Source organism: Trichechus manatus, unplaced genomic scaffold (assembly GCF_000243295.1).
Source record: "Trichechus manatus latirostris isolate Lorelei unplaced genomic scaffold, TriManLat1.0 scaffold00184, whole genome shotgun sequence".
NCBI classification, from domain to species: Eukaryota; Metazoa; Chordata; class Mammalia; order Sirenia; family Trichechidae; genus Trichechus; species Trichechus manatus.
This window is the reverse complement of record NW_004444120.1, coordinates 2,437,926-2,461,540: the sequence shown is the minus strand read 5'-3', so window position 1 is coordinate 2,461,540 and position 23,615 is coordinate 2,437,926. Positions and strand designations below refer to the sequence as shown.

At 43.5% G+C, this 23,615-nt stretch overlaps 1 protein-coding gene across 1 annotated transcript in view; it reads left to right on the top strand.

The window, feature by feature from the left end:
- Positions 1–21,178, top strand: part of GRIN2B (glutamate ionotropic receptor NMDA type subunit 2B) — a 486,312-nt gene extending 465,134 nt beyond the window's left edge. The window contains exons 10-13 of the mRNA XM_004387333.2: positions 9,338–9,498; positions 11,598–11,785; positions 14,789–15,027; positions 17,775–21,178. Of these exons, the coding sequence (XP_004387390.1) occupies positions 9,338–9,498; positions 11,598–11,785; positions 14,789–15,027; positions 17,775–19,622 (2,436 nt within the window). The 3' untranslated portion in view covers positions 19,623–21,178. The remainder of the gene's footprint in view (positions 1–9,337; positions 9,499–11,597; positions 11,786–14,788; positions 15,028–17,774) is intronic.
- The last annotated feature ends 2,437 nt before the right edge of the window (positions 21,179–23,615 follow it).

The following is a 23,615-nucleotide window of genomic DNA, read 5'->3' as shown; positions in this document are numbered from 1 at the left end:
CGCTTAACCACCACAGCTCCTTAAATGGTATTATACTGAAGGGGAATGGGGAATAGTCAGTCTCAGAAGGTTACATATTGTATGGTTGGGGCTAGAGAACAAATTATGCTTGGTAAAGGTTAAGGGTGAGGGGAGGGTGTGACTTTAAGGGATAGTAACCCATTGTCGTAGAGTAGATTCCAATTCATGGCAACAGTATAGGACAGTAGTACTGCCCAGTAGGATTTCCTAGGCTGAAAGTTTTAAGGAAGCAGACTGCCACATCCTTCTCCCCAGAGCGGCTGGCAGTTGGAACTGCAGACCCTTCAATTAGCAGCAGAGCACTTAACCACTGCTCCATCAGGGCTCCTAATGGGGTAGTACAAGGGGGTTATTGGGGTGATAGTACTGTTCTGTATTCTGATTGTGGTGGGTGACTGCAAGATTCTATGAGTTAAAAATTCATAGAACTGTGTGTGTGTGTATATACATATATATATAAAAAAAGTCAATAATAAAAGAAAAGTATTAAATTAAAGGTGCTGACTGATAATAATGATAATGGGAAGGGTGCTGGGTAGATAAAAACATAGTCTCTTCAGAATTCCAGTGCTCACCACCTCGTAATTCACAGCACAGGCCCAAGTCTCCCTTGTATCCTAACCCTTCCCACCTTTTCTCTTGAGTATCTAGAAGGGCTGAGTGACATTTGGGCATTGATTCTTTTTGTGATTCAAATGCAAAATCAGGAGTAATTGAATGAATACAGTATTTATGTGTCGGATTGTCAACCTTTGAAGACAAAAGCCCCCAGCTCCCGTGCGCGTCGTGCAGAAGGATCCCTGCGAACAGACTGTATAACATCAGACTCTGCAAGGTCACGCTGCAGCATGCCTTGATCAGCATGTGCTGATTTCACTCAGACTGAATGAAAAGGGCCTTTTTGCAGTGTGGCCAGCTACCCTTCTTGGTCCTCCCTGCTCTCTTCATTTCGGTAGAGCCGCTTTCATTTGCGTGCCATCGTTCCCACAGTCTGTCTATCCTTGTAAGGACTCAGTGGCAGCTGAGTGGGAGATGGCCAGATCTGGCTGTCAGAACAAGAGCCTGTATGCCATAAACATTCAGGAGATTTTTTGTTTTGTTTTTAGAACCTGCTCTTTTTCCTGGTATCATAGCCTGAAAGACTTCACATCTTCCCGAGTACCTGTTTCCTCACTGTCACTATGGAGAGTAAATAGTGTTGGATGAGGAGTCTTTAAGCGGAGAGGTTTTTCTAGTGAGAGCTGATGTTATTACCCATGACCCTTTGGGCTTCTGCGCTGCCCATCTCCACCCTTCCGAATCCATCCTATCGTCGCTGCCAGCTGAAATCCAGCCTCCTTCAAGAAGCCTTCCCAGAAACCCAAGCTGGTGGCAGCCTTTCTCCTTTAGAATGCCAGTAGCACCGATATTCAGCTCCTGAGATTTTGTATTTTAGCTGGTTGTGCACATGGCATTTTTCTTATTCTTGGAAGATAGGGACGGTATCTGATGATGCTATGTTCCTCCTTACTTCCCTGTGGTGCCCAAACCACCACAAGTACAAGTATGGAATCTAGGGCATAGAGAAGTTAAGTGCCTTGTTCAAGATCACACAGCTATCAAGTGGCAGAGCTAGGATTTGAACTCACTGTGGCCCCACATGGAGCTCTGGTGATGCAAGGTTAAGCACTCAGCTGCTAACTGAAAGGCCGGTGGTTAGAACTTACCAGCTACTCCCTGCCAGAAAGATGTGGCAGTCTGCTTCTGTAAAGATTACAGCCTTGGAAACCCTGTGGGACAGTTCTCCTCTGCCCTATAGGACCACTGTGAGTCTGAATCGACTCATTGGAAATGGGTTTTTGATTTGGGTGGCCCCACAGGCTCTGAAGTTTCTCATCCCTTTGGAGCATGAACTCTAAACTCTTCTGCCCAAAATTCAACTCCTCTTAGGATCCAGGCCCTCTCCACAATAAAAGCTAGTTGTGGTCCCCATCACGCCAGGGCTGTCTCACATCCTGTTTTTATTGTGTCCTGCGTCTCACTGTTGGTTCTGTTTAGAAACCATTTGCTCCTTCTCTTGTCTAACTGGAAAATTCCTTCAGGTCTCAGCGCCAGTGTCCTCCCTTTTCTCTGTGTCCCCACCACTGCTTGGGCACAGTTTTTCATAGCGCCCAGCACATTCCTCATTGGTCTCTAGCCACAGGTCTTATTTCTGCCCGTTGGATACACCAGGCTTGTCCCCATGTCAGGGCCTTTGCATGTGCTGTTCTCTGGCTTGATGCACTTTTCCCCTGATCTTTGCATGGCCGGCTCCTTCTCATTGTTCAGGTCTTAATTCAAATGCCACCTCCACAGAAAGGCCTTTTCAGGACATCCAGTCTGAGTGTGTATTCCTCCAAACTACTTTTTATCCTGTTTTACTGTTTCAGTTTCAACTTGGCGCTTCATTTTCACTATTTCAAATCATCTTGTGTTCTGGTTATCTATTGCTGCACAGGAAACTACCCCAACACTTAGTGGCTTGAAAGCAAGGAACTTTTTATTGTATTTAACTATTTTTTGGGTCACACATTTGGGCAGGGCTCAGCTGGGTGATTCTTCTGCTTTGTGTGGCATCATCTGAGGTCCCTCAGTATTCAGCAGGCAGTTGGGCTGGGCCGGAGGGTCCAAGACAGCTTTACTCTAATGCCTGGTGCCCTGGCTGGAATGTCTGGAGGTCTGGGCGCAGCTGAGACTGTAGACAGGAGTGTCTACATGTGGTGTCTCTGACATGTGGCCTTAGGGTTGCTGGACTTCTTAAACATAGTGGACGGCTTCCCTTAAGGTGAGATTCCAGGAGGCTCAGGTATAAGCTTAAAACTTCTCATGACCTAGCTTCAGAAGTCCCAGCGTGTCACTTCTGTCATAGTCTATTGGTCAAGCAAGTCACCAAGGTCAGCCCACAATCAAGGCAAAGGGACATAGACCTCACCTCTTCTTGGGAGGAGTGGCAGAGAATTTGTGACTATCACCACATTTAAAAAAAAAAAAGTTTATTATCTGACTCTGTCCTTTACAGTGTGAACTCCTTGAAGGCAGGACCTTATTCTTCTGCAAGGCTTTACCCCCAGAACCCAGAATAGTGTCTACACATGTTCGCAAAAAAACAAACAAACAAACAAAAAACCAAACTCGTTGCCATTGAGTCAGTTCCGACATAACAACAATACGAGTCTGTCACACCATAGGACAGAGTAGAACTGCCCCCTACGCATGATAAATACCAGTAAATACAATGTCTATATGAATGAAAGAACAAGTGAATGAAAAAATGAATGAATGTTTGCATTTCTGACCCTCTGGCATGTAAACTCCTTGAATACAGGGCCTACCTTTATTCATCTTTGTCTCCCCAGTTCCTCATACACCACAGTCCCGTAATACAGTCCCCGATGCTATTAGATGCTTGGTAAATATTTGTCAAATGAATTGATGCGTTTTAATTATTACAGTTAAAGGAGAAAATGTGAGTTATTCCCAGCACATACATAGGTGTTGAATCATAGTGGCTATTATTAATGAATTAATAATGTTCTATACACAGGAAAATCAATTTATATATTTATTTAATAAATAAAATGAAATGGACCAGATGCCCACCTCCCAGACTTCTCCCCCTCTCCCTCTCTCTGCATCAGCTGGAGGAGGGGCTCTATAGTGGGAGGCGGCAGCCATAACAACCCCAGGGCCAGGCAGTCCCATCTTCTTTGGGTGGGGGCAAGTGCCCTCACTTCAGGCCTGGGGGCACCTTTCTCCTCACATAACTGCCAAGACAATTAGACCTTGAGGCCGTTAGGACAGGGACTGAGATGATCTAAATAGCTCAGAGGGCTGAATTCTGATGATTCCCTGCAGCTCTCCAGGAGGAGCAAGTGAGATTACAGTTCTCTTAATGTTCTGGGATTGTTTTGCTCCTGTGCAAGTGGGTGCTTACAGTAATTGCTGGAAGCCACATGTTGAATCCAGTGGGGAGAGCGAGAGCTTTCATTTGCTGGACCAGAAAAGGAAGGGTACCCTCTCTGGCCAGCCCCATTTACAGGGTGTTGCTTCACTCTCAGCAGGCAGGAATAGGACTGTGCTCTAACATTTAGGGCCAGCAATGAGAAGGCTCAGCACCAAGGAGACAAGTCTCAGCTGGTCCTCCTACTTCAATGTGACCTTAAACAACTTACTTGACCTCTTTTGGTCTTTGGTTTTCTTATCTGTGAAATGATAGTAATTCTTAAAGTTCCTTTCTTCCTCTGTTTTTTATTTCCCTATCAAAATCAATGTTTTTATAATCTCATTCTGAGTGACTGTCTAAAAAAGATTCAAGTTTGAGGAAGCCCTATGATAGGCCAGAGATTTAGTAAGGAATTATTGTTGTTAGTTGCCGTCAGGTTGGCCTCAACTCATGGTAACCTGACGTATAACAGAATCAAGCGTGGCCCAGTCCTGGGTCGCCTTCAAGATCATTGGTATGTTTGAGTCCATCGTCGTGGCTGTTGTGCTGTTCCATCTCATTGAGGGCTTCCTTCCTTTTCACTGACCCTCTACTTTACCAAACATCACGTCCTTCTCAAGTGATTGGTCTTTCCTGAATACGTGCCCAAAGTAAGCAAGCTGTAGTCTCAACATCCTTGATTCTAAGGAACATTCTGTTTGCATTTCTTCTAAGACTGATTGGTTCATTCTTCTGGCACTCCACAGTATATTCAATATTCTTCACCAGCACCACAATTCAAATGCATCAATTATTCTTCTGTCTTCTTTTTTCATTATCCAGATTTCACATGCATATAAGGTGACTGACAAGACCATGGCTTAGGTTAGGCACACCTTAGTCATCAAAGTGACATCTTTGCTTTTTAAAACTTTAAAGAAGTCATTTGCAGTAGATTTGCTGCTTCCATGGGCATTGATTTGGACCCAAGTGGAATGAAATAATTGACAATTTCAATTAATAAGGATTATTGTATAAAATTCCCTATTTTAAAATCGGGTTGAGTGTTTTAATTCAATTGAGGGTCTCCTTGGTATATTGGGGTTTTTCTTTTTTCTTTTATTTTTTAAAATTATTTCTCGGGTTCTTCCCTTTCGTATGGATTTTAAGACACTCTGGTGTCTTAAATTTTACTCCTTCACAAAGCCTCCCAGGGAGCATTGATTGCCTTTCAGATTAAACAAGTGTCATATAATGCCTGATAGCTTGGGGTAAGTTTTATTACAAGAGCATTTATTGGAAGTATCAAGGGATTTGGAAGATTATTTTGTCCTTCTTCCCCACAGGCCTCCCTAAACATATAGTTCTCTATGGCCATGAATTTAGTGAAGTTCAAGTTCCAATGACAGTTTTCTAAATTTACTTTTTATTTAAACCTCGCAGATCTTACCAAGCTGAGGCAAGAATTTTCAAAGGAAAAGGCAAGCTCACTTCTGTTTCTACTCTGGCTAATTCTGGGGTGATATACTCTCCTTGTTTGCCCCCAGACTGACCTAATTTAAGGAACAAATTAGAAAATAAGAGTTTTCATCTTAGAAAACGTTGCCTGGCATAGGACAATTTTAGGTATTATAACTTCATTCCCACAGATGCCACCAACAATTTTGAGAATCCACCATGTACCAGATATTGGGTTAAATGGTATCCTACATATGATCTTATTTACTCATTAAAATAATACTTCCAGATGAGAAAAATTGGGCTCTGTAATTGTAACTTGACCATGTTCACACAATTGGCCAGAAACAGACCTGGAATTCAGATCCGAATTGTCTTCCCCATGTCCAATGCTTTCTACAGGACTCTGCTTTCCCATTCTTCCAAGTTCTGGTTGGTTTCTCTGATTATTTTCTTATGGAAGATGTTTTAACTCTGTAAGAGTCTTGCTATGTCATTGTATTATCCCTTTAGATTTTATAAATTGTTTTATTTGATTTTCTAATATTTTCTCTTAGTCAGTTGCTTGTCTTTTCGTAATCTTAACTGTGTCTTTTGAAAAGAAGTTCTTAGTTTTGGTGAAGTCTAATTTATCACTTTGTTTCTTTTGTGGATTGTGCTTTTGTTGTCATATCTGAGAAATCTTTATCTAATCCAGGGTTACAAAGATTTTCTTCTAGAACTTTTATAATGTTAGGTTTTACATTTAGGTATATGATCTATTTTGAGGTAATTTCTGTATATATTGTGAGGTGTGGAATGAAGGTTTTTTTGCATTATGAATATCTGATTGTACCAACATCATTTGTTGGAAAGACTATTATATCTTCATTGAATTGCTTTTTCACTATTTATGCATGGGTCTATTACCAGGCTTTCTCTGTTCTGTTCCAATGATCTATTTATCTATATTTATGCTAATACCATGCTTATTTTTTATTATTGTAACTTTATAGTAAGACTGCAAACCCTGGTGGCATAGTGGTTAAGAGCTATGGCTGCTAACCAAAATGTCAGCAGTTCGAATCCTCCAGGCACTCCTTGGAAACCCTATGGGGCAGTTCTACTCTGTCCTATAGGGTCATTGGGTCATTATAGGGTCACTATGAATCAGAATTGACTCAGTGGCAATGGGTTGTCTTTTTTTTTTTATAATAAGACTTGAAGTCAGGTAATATAAGGTCCTCCAACTTTGTTCTTGTTTTCAATGTTGTCTTGATATGGTTATAACAACACAGTATCCAAAAGTCAAAAAAGATAATTTAAAATTGAAAGTTGCCAAAGCATTATTGAAAACCTTCTATAATCTAGCTTCATCAGGAAGTGAGGCACTCTGGGCATCAGATTCTATTTGGTTAATCAAAAATTGTTGCATAGGCCTTGTATGGATTGCCAATTTTCAAAAAAATTAGAGCATAATAATTTATACCAGAATTGTGTTGGACGTGATTACAATTTTCATTGCTATTTGAGCAAGTACTTTGGGTCTTAGAGTCATTGTGAGCATCTGTTGTCATTGTCCTAGCAAAGTGGGGAATTACTGATTGAAGGAGGTTTATTAGGTTATATTGCTGCCTACCATAATATCTACTCTACTTTTTATTTGGTGGATACCTTTCCTCCAACATCTGAGGTGTTATATTTGACAGTGACTGCATAGCATCCTGATGTCGGTCAAGGTATTGGGACTCACCTTGGCCAACAGCACATGATATAATTTGGGAGAACACTTAGCTAGATATTGGTCAGCAGCAGGTCCAGCCCCACCCAATCATTTAGTAAGTGAATTTAGTCTAAGAAATTATTTCTTTCTTTCTTAGACACAACCCCTCTCTACCCTCTAGATGTTCAGTTCTTCACACTGCCTCCCGTTATCCAAGTTCCCCAACGTAGTGACCTACCAAACCTGAATATTACCTTCCAAATACGTCTTCCAATAAAGCATATCCCTGTTTATATTAAACTTGCTGTCTACTGGGGACAGCCAGCAGTCAGCTATTAATTAGGCCAACCGATTCCTGATAATGTTAGCCATCACTGCCACTGTGTGACTTTGAGCAAATTACTTACCTTCTCTGGGCCTCAGTTTCTTCATTTGTAAAGTGAGAGATTTGGGACAGATAGCCCTGAGTGGCTCATTCCGCTCTAAAATTCTTCAATTCTTACAGTGTATTTAATTAAAAATCATAGCCCCTTTAAAACTAAACAAAAACTCTTAATGACAAAAAAGCACTGTGGTAAGCTAAAGTGGGAGCTTTTTAAGTCAGGAAGTGGTGGTCTTGTGATGAGTCACAGATGGCCTATATTAACTCTGCTTTTAACAAGATGGCATTTATGGTTGCTGGTCCTGTGACATATTGTGATCCATGAAACCTCATGCTCCAAGCAGCCCTAGGACTTCTCAAGTCAAGGAAAAAAGAGAGGAGAATGGCCCTAAGCCCAAGCTACTCCAAAGGTTCGGAGAACTCCTGAGTTGACAGGTTCGGTTTTCAGATATGTCTCCAAAGCAAATGGTATAGTACTGAAACCAAGCGGACTTTTAATAGCTACGTTATTTTTCCTTATGCCAAGGCATAACAGAGCTACTCCAGTCATATTCCATCTAACCATTGATAGAATGAGAAGCTCTGAGATCCTGAAATACAGAATATGGACATGGATTAAAAATAACATGAGAACATTTATTGAACACTTGCTGTGTGCCAGATGCTATGCCATGCACTTTTTATGCATCGTATCATTTATTCTTCACAACAATCTTGAAAACTAGGTACTGTCATTTTCTTGCCAATGAGCAAATGATGCACGGGGAGTTTATGTTACTTGCCCAAGGTCACATCCTAGTAAGTGGCAGAACTGGTCTTCAGTCCATATCTGTCTCCGTCTAGAGCTTAAACTCTTAGTGACTACATCAGAGACTAGTTCTCATATTTTAGCCAGCCCATTTAAAGAGCATTCGAATGTGTAGGTATGAATTATAATGGTCTAAATCAAGATCAGCAAGTACTGATGGGTCATTTTGAGACATTTCATGAAAGAATTCACAGGTTCCTTGAAGAAATTTACTTGAGTTACATTTTTAAAAGGGCATGAATTGGCCTAAAAGAAAGGTGACTTTATGTTGAGGGGACAGACTGTATGAGGCCATGAAGATACAAATAAACAAAATTATGTGTTCAGGAAGCAACACACCGACTTACTCATTGCAGGGCAATAGCCAGAAATAAAGCTGATATCATAGGGGTAGAAATCCAAGAGGTTTCAATTTATTATGATAAGCACTGGAGAGCCACTCGTAGTTCTTAGGCAAGGGGAGGAACATAATTAAAATTATATTTAATTTTACAATATATCCTACAGCTCAAGTAAGATGAATATGAGCTTTAATACAAAGAGAAAATTTCCTAGCAAAATATGTGTTTAATACTTAACAGACTCTCTTCAGGAGTATAATGTAGCTGACTTCACTAAGGACCTGTGGTCTTAATATTTCAATGATAATGCATTTGTGCCCCTAACTTAAGAGACCCAGAAGCAAATTTTACACAAGTTTCAGAAACAAAGGTGACTAGTCCACTGCAGTTAAGCTAACATCACATTCTGTCTTGGCCCACCATCACTGGTATTGTGCAGTGTGCATAAAGGGACATACAGAGGTTATAAATTAAAGCCAGGGTTGAGCAAATAGAAAGCTCCCAACAATATGTATTAAACTGAGTCGAACTGCAGTCAAATTTCAGAGAGCAATTGCTGCTCCTGAGTGAGGGCTAATGTATTTTTGGTGAATTCCAGTTGGATCCTTTCCATTGTAAATCCACCAATGCTAACTTAGTAATCGCTTCACATTTTCTGAAATATTTTCTCTCTCTTTCTCTCCAGTTCCAGAGACCCAATGACTTCTCACCCCCTTTCCGCTTTGGGACTGTGCCCAATGGCAGCACAGAGAGGAATATACGCAATAACTATGCAGAAATGCATGCCTACATGGGAAAGTTCAACCAGAGGGGTGTAGACGATGCATTGCTCTCCCTGAAGACAGGGTAAGAACTGCTTCCAAACTCAGCCTTTGACATGCTTCTCACATTTATTAAACATATATTGAATCAGATGTAGTAGTATTCCATATTTAATGTCACACAAAGTTAAATCAATGGTGACTTCATTTACTGTTTAAGGATTTCCAAGTTAAATTTGACAGTATAATTCAGGCCAGTACACAAAGATCCATATGCAATTATTTATGTCTATATATTTTTTATAAATTATTTTGTTTGCATTAAAGTAACCATGAAAGAGGAGTGAAATAGAATGTAAAAGTAGAAGGGATGACTTAAGGATGAGGTTCTTGCGTTAAGCGTAAAATACAGACTTGTTGACTAGGAAGTGAAATGATTCTGTTGTCTTCTGAGCAAGGGAGAAATAAAAGAAGAAAAGACTGAAAATTTTTAGACATGAACAGTAAGGGTATGTCGACTGATCTCTAATTACAGCTTTTGTTGGGATTCTTTGGATCCAGGTCTATACTCTAGGGGATATTTGTTCATTAAAAGGAGTTCATGAACTGTGAATATGTTATCGTAGGCAGTCCCAGCCACGCTGTTACCTTTATTTATTTGGTCTCCAGGAGCCGCAGCTGTGGAATAAGACAATTATGAGTGTTGGAATTTTGAGCTCAAGAGATCTTGACCTAAATTAGTGAGCCTTATGAGTGTTGGGATTTGGGGGTCAAGGGATCTTGTACCTAGTTTCCTTTGTTGTATAATGACTCACAGGAATTGTACCTCTTCTCAGTACCCCTGTTGCTCGGGTCTGGAAGAACCACCTAGATGCATAGTTACCTGAAACACTGATAGGCTCGATCTTATCACCATAAAGTCTCAGCAGATTTCAGATTTGAGCCTGGAGAAAGGGCCACTTTGGATAGTTTGGTCCTTGGTACCACCCACCATTCTCGATCATGTCAGAGCTGTGGTTTTCGAGTGTACCACCTTTCTAGAGGGTACTCATGGCCTTGTAGAAAATGTTTTGTGTCTTACTATGCCAGAAAAGGAGCCCTGGTGGCACGTGGTTCAGAGCTAGAGTTGTTAATCAAAGGTTGACAGTCTGAATCCACCAGCCATTCCTTGGAAACCCTATGGGGCACTTCTACTCTGTCCTATCGGGTCACTATGAAGGGCTCATTTTTTCTCAGCAAATGACTAGATAGCGGTGGTAGTTGTACAGCCTTGTGAATGTACTAAATGACACTGAATGATCACTTTATAATGGTTGATTTTATGTTGTGTCAATTTCACCTCAATAATTAAAAAAAATAAATGGAGACACTTAAAAAAGAAGGGAATTCATTCTTGTCTTTCTTGCAGACATCTCTGTCATCTGTCTTGCTATATCTGAATGTTTCCTCTACCTTTGACATGTTTAAATATTGGTTTTAAATACTGACTGCTGCCTTCCTACCCTTACCCCTAGTCTTATCCCCGTCCCTGCGTAGTCCTTCAGCGTAAAGCCCTTTACAATATATAAAATGAGGTTCTTACATGTTTAGGAAGGTAAAGTGATCTGAGTTCTTTTACTTTCACATAGATTGCTCTTAACACAAGCCTTGGCTGCCAACACCCCCATCACGTACCTCTACCTTTGTGCCGCACAACAGAATGTTGAAACATTTCTGACCACGAAAATAGCATTGCACATCTATTGAAACTCATACCCCTACACTTATCCCCGCTCTGGACTGTAATGAACTGAGAGATGAAGAATGTTATATAAATCTACCCCATGCTATTTCTTGTTATCATTCATTGTGATAGTTACTTTTCATTATTTCTGTTGTTATTTTTATTGATTCTTTTTTACTCCTTCTTTTCAGACACAGCTTATGAGTTGGCTTCAAGCCCAACTTACATTCTCATCATTCCCAGTAGGAGGCAAAGAACTCCTTTCAACCTCGAATCACATAAAGAACAGCCTGGGATTTAGGCTTTAGATTCCGGCAGAGTTCCAATTGAGGCCTTACTTTGAACCAGCTCTCCCCCATAGTTGGCCAGAACCCTATTGCTTCATATTAAGGTCCCCATAGGTAGTTTTGTACTAAAATTCCTCTTTTGGATTTTGTTTGTTTTGCTTGTTCCTTGCTCAGGAAACTGGATGCCTTCATCTATGACGCAGCAGTGCTGAACTACATGGCCGGCCGAGATGAAGGCTGCAAGCTGGTGACCATTGGCAGTGGGAAAGTCTTCGCTTCCACTGGCTATGGCATTGCCATCCAAAAGGATTCTGGGTGGAAGCGCCAGGTGGACCTTGCTATCTTGCAGCTCTTTGGCGATGGTGAGTTAAAGAAACAAAAATTGCCTAGTCAGCCTTTACAGATGGCCAGTCTAAAACATCAACCCTTCCTCCCTCTCCATTCCTCTAACCCCAACATTCCTAGACAGTATACTGTGAGATTTTAGGGTGACAGATGGGGAACAGGATTAAAGGAGTTGGCCAAGCAAGTATGATGAAACCTTCAGGAACAGAGTAGGAGAGGCTGGTATTAGATGATCAAGAGCAGTCATCTCACGTGCAGCTGGAACATTGGATGGAACAGTGGAAAAGTCTCTACTCCTTATACGCCCAGAGAAAGGGTGGAGAAATAAATCTGTGGCCATTTGCTCACTCTTTCCGCTCTCCCGTCTTGCTCTTTCAGCTGCAGGAGGTAGGGGCAGGGCTAGTAGGGGGAAGACACTAAAAGGTGCTCCTAGGGTCACACTAGGTCTCTGAGTTTTGTGCTCAGCTAATAACCAAAAGATTGGCAGTTTGAGCCCACCCAGTAGCGCCATGGAAGAAAGGCCTGGCAGTTTGTCTCCATAAAAATTACAGCCAAGAAAACCCTAAGGAGCTCAGTTCTACTCTGTTTAACACATGGGGTTGCCATGAGTCAGAATCAAATCAACAGCAATGAGTTTGGTTTTTCGGTAGTATCACTCTAGGAGTCCTTGGATGGTGCAAACAGTTAACGCGCTTGGCTACTAACCAAAAGATTGGGGGTTTGAATCCACCCAGAGGCACTTCAGAAGAAAGGCCTGGTGATCTACTTCCAAAATATCAGCCATTGAAAACCCTGTGGAGCATAGTTCTACTCTGACACACATGGGGTCCCCAAGAGTTGGAATCGACTCAGTGTTAACTGTTCCTCTTCAGTGTCACTCTAGCAGCAGGCTGAACAGCCATCTTGCTTTGAGAAAATGGCGCCTCTTATCTCATTATATTCATTTCTACTGCACCTCTCTTAAGTTTACTATGCAAAGTCCCGACTCCTCCTGTTAGCTTCGCAGCAAATAATCGAGTTATGGATGAGCTGCCTGACTCTACTTGGCCCCACAGGCCGTCAGCAAAGTGATTCCCTAAATTATTTCTGTAGAATCTTTGCTGTTAGGGATGAGATAAGAGGCAGAGGAACACAGCTGGATTTTCAGGCTTCAGGTGAAGCTGTCTGCTCCACTAGTTAGGAAAATCATAGTTTGATCAAAGAAATGAGTAAAAAGCAATTTGATTAACATTGGAAAGAGGAAGGGGTTGCAGCTGGAGTGTTAACAAGCCATTTTGGTATAAAAGCTTCTGTAATTTTAATGGAACGGCCACTTAGGAGGAGGGGCAGCAATAGGGATGATTTGCAAAACTTGCTGAAGCACTGCTCTGATGATACAAAGAGTTCATATTTTTACCCAAACCAGGGTTTATTGGAACAGGCAATTTTCTTCATGAGATTTTTCAGAATTTTGCTTGTCTAGCGTTAGGTAGATTCTAGAGCAATTACATGGTTTCTTTCGTTTTCCTTTTGACTAAGATTTCTGCCTTTCTAATTCCTAGTATCCAGTGAAGTAAATAAAGGTTATTGAAACTTCATTAGGGATTAAATTAATCAGTACTTCCTTAAAGCAGGAGCCCTGGTGGCACAATGGTTAAGAGCTAACCAAAAGGGTGGCAGTTCAAATCCACCAGCCACTCCTCTGGAAACCGTATGGGGCAGTTCTACTCTGTCCTGGAGGGCTGCTGTGAGTCGGAATCACGACCGGTTTGGTTTTGGTTTTTGGTCCTTAAAGCAGTGTTAAAAGGAGGTGGGTCTGAATATGGTGGTCTTATTTTATTTGCGCTTACTCCCCTTTGCTCTTAATATTTGTATTTTCTTCAACAGGAGATCAGTAAATCTGAGGGCCCCTAGGGAATCTCAACCCCTCCTTCCTTCTCTCCCCTCCCCCCCTCTTCTTTCTCTCCCTCCCGTCACCATTCCTCTTTTGAAATAAAAACTCTCCCCTCCCTGTGGCCAGCCCCTAATTCTGTATCTCTACACCTCCTGCCTTCAGTATTAACTGTGCAGGGAGCCAGTTCTTTGTTCTGCTAGGCTGTTTGTTGTCACCTCATTCTCTGTGTCTAACACAGAGCTCATTATCTCCAGGGGTTAGAGTGAGAAGCAGAGCGTCTGTAAAGGCTTAGAAAGTGGTGTTTGACTCGGTAAAGACAACAACTTCCCAGGAATAGATGGGGATTCTTTATACAGTAGCAAGCCTTTTCTTCTCATGTCCTTGTAGAAACATGAATGAATTAATGCAATAACCTTCAAAATCAACAGTCTGCCTCTCGTCTCCTCTCCCATCACCCCAAACTGCTTTGCACAATTTTAAGAGTAGTTTTCTGAATCACTTGTTTGATCGTGTTATTCTCCGCTGTCTATAAAATAAAGTGCAAGGTGCTTAGTCTGATGATACTCAAGCCCTACTTAAGCCGTCAGTAATCTTACACTGACCTTTTAAATTCAGCTTCTTTTGTCTGATATTATTCTGTTTGAACTATTCTGCATGCCTTTCCCTAAACAAACCTTGTGCTTTCCCATCTCCCTGCCATTGCTCATGCTATCCCTGCTGCCGAAGTGCCTTTTGTACAATGTAAATTAAAATTCACCCGTCTGCCATACCCACCTCCAAATCCAAATCGCTCATAAAAACCCATTGGCCACAAAATAGCTCGCACTAATTTGAACTCTTGTGCCCTCATAGAGCTTGCCATATTTACACTGGATAGGTCACATATCTTTGCTTCACTGACAATACCTGCATGAAGTGTTCATTGACTACTTGTTGAATGCACTGGTGAATTAATGGTATAATGGTGTTAATAACATTGCTGTTAACTTTCTCTGTTTGTTCTCTTTCTTTGTCTCCTTGTCTCTTTCTTTCCCATCATTGTCTTTCTCATTTTTCCTTTCTTCTCTCCAAAACCCCTTTTCCCTTTTTGTCTTCTCCTCACCTCTCATTTCTCTTTATCTGTTTTCCATCTCTGCCCTGTCTCCAGGGGAGATGGAGGAGCTGGAAGCTCTCTGGCTCACTGGCATTTGCCACAACGAGAAGAACGAGGTCATGAGCAGCCAGCTGGACATTGACAACATGGCGGGAGTCTTCTACATGTTGGGGGCAGCCATGGCTCTCAGCCTCATCACCTTCATCTGCGAGCACCTTTTCTATTGGCAGTTCCGGCACTGCTTTATGGGTGTCTGTTCTGGCAAGCCTGGCATGGTCTTCTCCATCAGCAGAGTAAGTGCTTGGATTTAGATGCCTGGAGCTTGTCAAAGAGAGCTTAGCCTAGCAGTATGCAAAAGGCAGAGACCCAGTAGGGTACTAACTCCAGTTTTAAGTTGCTAAAGCAAGAGACCTCTTGATTTACATTTCCCCAGGAGTTCGTGTGATATAATTTCAAGTGGCTCCAAAAAATGAGTGATACTATTTTTCCTTCAAGAAACAGCTTTCTGTGTGGGGTTTGGACATTTGGTTCTCAATAAGAACTGGCAGATCTATCAAAATGGAAAATTTAGCTTTTTCCCAAATGCCTTTCATCACCATTAATTAATTTTGTATAGGATGTATTAATCATTTAATCCTTTTTTGAAAAATCACATTTCTATTTAAATGTGAAATGTCATATATCGCTCTTATTCTAACATACAAAAGCATATTCTTGGTGGTTTTCACTGTTCTACTTTATGTTTTAACCATGTGAGTTGTGCACTGTTAAAGCACTTACCAGAATCTTCAGAAAGAAGTCCTGACACATAAGAAATTTACATTCCAGAAGCTTCTCCAGTTAGAGCAAAAGTGTAACTGTTAAGTCATTCTTTGTTGAGCTATCTCTTTTGTTTCTAGTGCAAAGTGAAACATTAAGAACACAGTTTTGAATATGAATTGAGGGTCAAAGGGAAGAGTCAAAAAAGAAAAATGGATTTGTCTTGATTTTATTAATCAAGTTACAAGCCTCTGTCACTAGAGGCGAACTCAAAAGTCCCTTTATAATAGAGGTCCAGGTTTTAGATCTGGCCAACTTTGACTCAGTGGCATTATGTAAGAAAATGGATTTCTAATTAAATTGTTTCATCTTTTGATCATTTTCCTGTAGTAGTTTACTGGTGGAGAATGATTTCTCCATTTCCTCTCTGGCTGTGATTTGATCTGGCCCCTCAGGAACACCAGAGCAGGAGGATGGAACTTGTGGTAGCTACAGTCCCTCAGCCACGTTGTTCCAAAGAGTAGCCCTTCCCTAAGGTTGCTGATAAGGTGAGGGCAGAACTAATGGGAGCTGATGATCTGGGATAGAAATCCCATTCACAGCCCTTCATAAATGTCTCTATAGGTGGAAAATGCTTGACATTTTCTCCTTGGCATAATCAAAAAGGATTAGAAAAGAGGACTGGGAAAGCAAGCGGAATAACCGTACCTTGCCAATCTTATATCTTGCTAATGCCTTCTGGACAGTGAGGCTCACCTGGTCTAAATCTCTTCTTTCCCATTTAGCCACCATTCTCCTTTCTACCCTTATTTCCTCTCATTCCCACTCACTGGGACAACTTCCCTTTCAAAATGAATTCCCAAGACACAATTCAAGCAACCTTCTCTTCAAATACCTTCCTTAACCAGGAAGAGAAGTTCCAAGTTTGTCCACCTTTCAAGGCAGGGAGCAAGATATTAACAGGAGTTTGGTTTGACCTTAGAGTGGAGGCTTGTGGGCCCTCAGGGAACCTAACCCATTCCCTCTCCTGGTACGTGTTCTTCAAAGCCCCTGTACGAGGAGCTGTATATAGGGAGTTCTCAATCAATACTAATTTGTTAAGACGTTAATTATTTATGATAATACTAGGTTAGTGAGAAAGTGTAAGAAGGAAAAGAGGAACTAAAGAGAGAATAAGTGAGAGAACTCAGCAAGGGAATTATTTATTCCTATTTAGTACTTGCTACTTGTCCTAATTTTTCCCTCCCACAGTGCAGGGCACAGCAGGAAAAAAAATTCGTCTTTGACCCCAGGGCTTCCTAATTCTCTCTGTGAATGTGGTTCATGCTTGGCTCAAGAAGAGAATTGCTCAGCTGTTATTTAGTGGCTAAAATTTTTCAGGCTGGGAAAGAGTGGCAGTTATGAACTCCCAAGCTTCCGCTTGCTTTACTGTCAGGCAGGGGCGGGGAGGGGGTGGTCAGCCATGGCATACCAGCCTCAATAGCTGTAGAGCGCTGCCATGTATTTCCAGGAGGCTGACAATATTTGTCCTTATGGGTTGATACCATGGCCTCAATATTTTTGAGTATGACATAGTTTGTATTTAGGGGAAAATAACCCACAAAATTCAATATATATTACCATTACCATATATATTCCTTCATAGTGATTCATGCAGGACAGCACATGGCTCTGTGAAATGCAATGAGAGGCAGCCACAGGCCTTTGGTTAATACCCCTTCTGCTGAGGGGTGAACTTTTTAAGACTGCTGGCCAGCTTTACCACCTTCTGGGAAGATGCTGGCCAAGAGTGAAACATACTTAGAAAAATGTCAAAGTGAAAGTTTCGTGGCCTCGTTTTTAAGATGTGAAAGCCTGGGCTTAGAAAGGAAAATCCATGTAAGTCAACGGTGGAGTCGAGGCACGTTTCATATAACGAGCTAAGGTCAGTGATCTGATTAAGTTTAGGCAGACTATCTGCGACGGTGCATGGCTACACCAAGTGATCGGTGATTTCTACCCATTTGCTCAAGTCACTTAGTGTAGTCATGTGCCCTCTTTGACAGCTCACCTGAACTTAATCGGGTCTTTGACCTTGGACCATTATATACACCTTGCTAAATTTAGGGGGATAGTCAGGTAAGCTTCTAGCCACATCTTTCTTTGAGTATGTTGGACTGTCTACTTCATGTTTTTCCTGCCTCCGTATCCAGTTAAGTAATTGGTAGGAGAGGATAGTATTTTTTACAATCAGTTTTAGCCCACCAGAGACCTAATGCGTCCTACCTTCTTCTTGCTTCAGGGTATCTACAGCTGCATCCATGGAGTGGCTATTGAGGAGCGCCAGTCCGTGATGAATTCCCCCACCGCAACCATGAACAACACGCACTCCAACATCCTGCGCTTGCTCCGCACAGCCAAGAACATGGCTAACCTGTCTGGTGTGAATGGCTCCCCACAGAGTGCCCTGGACTTCATCCGACGTGAGTCATCCGTCTATGACATCTCCGAGCACCGCCGCAGCTTCACTCATTCTGACTGCAAATCCTACAACAACCCGCCCTGCGAGGAGAACCTCTTCAGCGACTACATCAGTGAGGTGGAGAGAACTTTTGGTAACCTACAGCTGAAGGACAGCAACGTGTACCAAGATCACTATCATCATCACCACCGGCCCCACAGCATTGGCAGTACCAGCTCCATCGACGGGCTCTATGACTGTGACAACCCACCCTTCACCACCCAGCCAAGGTCCATCAGCAAGAAGCCCTTGGACATTGGCCTACCCTCCTCCAAACACAGCCAGCTAAGTGACCTCTATGGCAAGTTCTCCTTCAAGAGCGACCGCTACAGTGGCCATGATGACTTGATCCGCTCCGATGTCTCTGACATCTCCACCCACACCGTCACTTACGGAAACATCGAGGGCAATGCCGCCAAGAGGCGTAAGCAGCAATATAAGGACAGCCTGAAGAAGCGGCCAGCCTCGGCCAAGTCCCGACGGGAATTTGATGAGATCGAGCTGGCCTATCGCCGCCGTCCGCCCCGCTCCCCTGACCACAAGCGCTACTTCAGGGACAAGGAAGGGCTACGGGATTTCTACCTGGACCAGTTTCGAACCAAGGAGAACTCACCTCATTGGGAGCATGTGGACCTGACGGATATCTACAAGGAGCGGGGCGACGACTTTAAGCGCGACTCGGTGAGCGGAGGAGGGCCCTGTACCAACAGGTCGCACCTCAAGGGCGACAAACACGGTGTGGTCAGTGGGGTGCCAGCGCCTTGGGAGAAGAACCTCACCAACCTGGATTGGGAGGACCGGTCTGGGGGCAACTTCTGCCGCAGCTGCCCCTCGAAGCTGCACAACTACTCCACCACAGTGGCGGGACAGAACTCGGGCAGGCAGGCATGCATCCGGTGTGAGGCTTGCAAGAAGGCAGGTAACCTGTATGACATCAGCGAGGACAACTCCCTGCAGGAGCTGGACCAGCCAGCTGCCCCTGTGGCGGTGACGTCAAATGCCTCCACCACCAAGTTTCCTCAGAGCCCAACTAATTCCAAGGCCCAGAAGAAGAACCGGAACAAACTGCGCCGGCAGCACTCCTACGACACCTTCGTGGACCTGCAGAAGGAAGAAGCCGCCTTGGCCCCGCGCAGCGTGAGCCTGAAAGACAAGGGTCGTTTCCTGGATGGGAGTCCCTATGCCCACATGTTTGAGATGCCAGCTGGTGAGAGCACCTTTGCCAACAGCAAGTCCTCAGTGCCCACGGCCGGACACCACCACCACAACAACCCCGGCAGCGGCTACACGCTCAGCAAGTCGCTCTATCCTGACCGGGTCACGCAAAACCCTTTCATCCCCACTTTCGGGGATGACCAGTGCTTGCTCCATGGCAGCAAATCCTACTTCTTCAGGCAGCCCACGGTGGCGGGGGCGCCGAAAGCCAGGCCAGACTTCCGGGCCCTTGTCACCAACAAGCCGGTGGTCTCGGCCCTTCATGGGGCTATGCCAGGCCGTTTCCAGAAGGACATCTGTATAGGGAACCAGTCCAACCCCTGTGTGCCTAACAACAAAAACCCCAGGGCTTTCAATGGCTCCAGCAATGGGCATGTTTATGAGAAACTTTCTAGTATTGAGTCTGATGTCTGAGTGAGGGAAGAGAAAGGTTAAGGTTGGTATGGGAGGGGTAGGTCTGTGGGTCGTGTGGTGCACATGTCATGGAGGGTGACGGGGGTGGACTTGGTTCCCATTTGTTCCTTCTTGTTGTTTTAATTTACTTATGGGATCCTGGAGTTCTGATTCATACTGAGGGCAACCCAGGTGACCAGCACCATCTCTCCTCCCTTTCACAGTTCTCTCCTCCTTCCCCCCTCTATCAGCCATTCCTGTTCCTGTGATAGGATGAAATGGGCTCTCTCAGCATGGGAGGGTGGAGTGGAGAAAGGAAGTGACTGGAGACAAGCTTCCACCTCACATGGAAGGGCTCCTTGCCACCCACTTTGAGTGAAGCTAGGAGAAGCAAAAGGAGTCCACGTGAGCATAGGAGAGGCTCTTCCGCAACTGATCTTTACGTTTCGGTGAGGAAGCAAAAGCATCTAAGTAAAACTACTTAGCATAATGCTCGTGACTGAAAAAGGGCTTTTGCTAAATTCTTGTTGCCTAGATGACCCTGTCTAGGGATTATGTGCCAAGCAGAGGGTAGAAGGCCGTGTGTGTTTATATATAAGCCGAAACATGTTTGCTGCAACTCCATGGGGCTCATTAGTGGTGAACTACATGGAAAGGTTACTGTTGGGGGCATGAGTAGATTCCTGAACAATCTAGAAAGGACATCATAGTAGTGTCCCATGGTGCATTGGAGGTAAGAGCCGATGGATCGTGTACACGTGTGTCTGTGTACATACATGTGTGGTCAGGTGCCTATAAAAGTAGAGAAGGCAACCTTGACTCATTAGGCTATTTCTTTCAATATCCCTAAGCCATTTGCTTGTTTTGGCTTATATACAAACAGAGATGGTCTTATGTTCTCTGAATTTTGGCTGTCTGTCCCCTTCACCCTTCCTGAGTGAGGAGAAGGGAAGTTTTTAATAAAGAAGATTGCGGTCTAGACAAAAAAATGGTGAGCAGTCCTACAAAAGTAAGATACAAAAATAATTTCTCAATGATTATCAGTAGCTTCAGCCAGTTTTGGTAAAGAACTTTCCAGGAAGGCTAAAGGGAAATAGAGCTGCCATGGTTCTTTTGCCCACGTTTGAGAGCAAATGATCCTATAAAGCTCTTTTGAGCTTTGCAGACCCTCAGCTGGCCAAGATGTAGGGGAAAACTAAATAAGGCTTTGAAGAACTGGGGAGCAGTTTTACCAGTTTTATGGTAGGGTAAGTGAGAGAGGGGGATGTTTTCAATGCTTTGATCCCTTCTTACTTAACCTGGAGCTAGGAGAGCAGACTTGTTCCCCCAGAATTGACTGCAACTGGTATGGAATAGACAGTTAAGAAAAATGAGCTTGCCTCCAAGAGTTTAACTCAGGAGTCATGGAGGGAGAGGAAGAAATTTGGAAGGGGGGAGAGCAGGAAGGGAGGGACTCTCCTGCTACCTCGTTGGGCGTAGCTTCCTGGGGATGTGACATTGAGCCCAGTATGAACACTTTTGGTAGAAGCCCCTCCACCGTCCTTCGACACCTCCCTTCCCTCTCAGATTGCACCATTCAAGAATAAAAATGGTAAAACTCCAGGGATGAGGGTACTGGTCGATGTGATGCTCCCTTCACTTAAAGTTGAAAACTTGAGAAGGGAAATAAATATTTGTCACTGCCTACCCTGAAACCTGGGGGAGGGGTGTTGTGTGGGTCAGTTCCACTGTCCTTCCATCCTCCCCTTAAACACAGGGTGGCATCCAAAGAGCCCCGGGTCTGTTTGGAAGCTTGACGGCAGGATCGTTTTGTTGCACACAGGACACATAAACCAGAAAGGTGCTCATCCTCCTCTGGAAGAAAGCTGCCAGGTCTCTTCAAGTCTCCCCCTCCAGGGCTGCTCTTTGCCTTCCTGGTTGCCCTGACTCACTACCCTCCCTCATTCCGTCCTTGACTGCTGTCCCCCACCCTCCTCCTTGATTTTTACCTCAGTATCTTTTGTTTTAAAGCCAACTGAAGGCCTTGTAAAGCTTTGTTTTCTTTCTAAAATGAACCTGGGGGCAAGGGGCTGAACCTCTCCCAGATTTGGAGAGAGGAGCACGGAGTGCTTTACCTTAGATTCAAGGACAGACTTCGAGAGAGAGAGAACAGAGGGTGTGAGGCATCGCCAGGAGGAAGAAGGAGAAGGGCCATGTAAACATTGCTTCACCCTGACTCTGCCCAAGAGTCAGGGGCTCATCCCCTCACTCTTCCTCTTACCTCACCCCTTTAAAATAAAATAAAATAAACAAAAAAACAACAACCAAACCAACTAACCTAGCGAACAGCAATCTAGAACAAAGGGGGCTCAGTCAGTCTCCACTGGTGACAGAAATCAAGATGGTGTTTATTTCATATGTAAATATTTTGTTTTCTAATTAATTTTGTATAGATCAAGTGTTCTCTTGTGAGTATTCAGGGTGTTGGGCTGGAGGGAGTGGGGCGGGGATGGGAATGAAGGGGAAAAGTGTTTTGTTATGGGTTTTCATCTTCCATTTGGGGAATTGTTTTGTATGGCTTTTGCTTCAGGGTGTCTGGGAACAGTGAATGAGGATGAAGGCCACTGTGGTAGAAAGCCAGGAGATAGTCATTTGTGTCCTTGACCCACCTCTCCCCCTCCCAGCCTGCCCCCTCAGTCTTCTCATTAGAGTGTGAAAAGTGTTCATGTGCTTTGACCTGAGCTTTGCACAGAGTCCAATTTGACTAAGCAAACCCCAGGTCTAGCTCCTATCTGAGGCAGCCCATAGATTACCAGCACTTCTTGCAAAGTCAGGCTGGTGGCACTATATTTTCACTGTCAGAACTTAGGGTAAGAAGGATTCCCAAAAGGGCTTACGACAGAATTGAGGCCAAATTAACCTCCCATTCTTGGTGTGGCTGAGAGATTTCAGGAAGCTCTGTCCTGAGAAATCTCCCAGCAGCCCCCTCTGATGTTTAATAATCCTCTCAATGACTCTGACTCTTTCTTCCTCTCCTGCCCTCTCCCACTCCCTTTAGAAATCAACACTGCAGGCACACCCAAAAAAAAAAAAATGTCTTCTCACTCTACTTTTTGAGGCATGTACTATTTGTTTGGTTTACATGTCTTATGAATTCACATGCTTTTCTAGAAAAGATGACCAGATCTGCTCAAAACGCAGTGGCCAGAGGATTCTCTTAGAAAGGTTGTGAAAGTTAGTTCTAGAGATAGAAGGGCAGGGATGTGAGGGACAGCACCAATCATGGCTGTATATTTGCCTTGTCCTCACTTCTGCCAGCAGGAAAGTGCTGTTTGCTTCAAGGCAGGTATTCAGAACCTGACCTTGGGTTAACCAGACAAATAGAATTTCTTTTGCTGGATTGTTGGCTTTGTGAAGGGTGACAGCCTCTCTCTCTTTACCACAGGATGAAATTTCCAAATCCATTTACCTGGCATGTGACATTACATTTTTTTTCCCTATCCTCCCATCTGCAGAAGCTGTCAGCTGGAAAATTTCATTTTTCTGAACCCCTTATTTGGCCCCAGTTGGTCACTTTTCTTCAGCTGGATGTTTGAATTGGGACCAAGTAAGACATTCATGACCTGCTCAAGAAAGCTTAAAGAAGGGAATGCTGAGCATTGTCAAGTTCTAGATGTTACTTAATTCCGAAATAACAAGCCAAATGCATGAGGATCAATTCAGCGGTAAGCCCCATCTATACCACAGATGGGTCCAGACAAAGACCTAGTCCATCCAAAAGTGAGAGATTCAAGTCACTCTCGGGAGCACATAGTGTTCCATTTTTTCTTCAGACTCTATGTTTTGTCTCTTTTTTACGCTCTGCCATTCTCTTCCTCTGTGGAAGGGGAGTTGGTGGTTGTGGTCCTGTATGATTCTTTTCATTGGCAATGCTTAAACCTCAGCATTCTCACTGACCTCAGATGATCTGTATCCTGAATTTGGCTGAGACAAGAATGTGCACACCCTTTAGAGTGATGCATGTACAGTGGATCT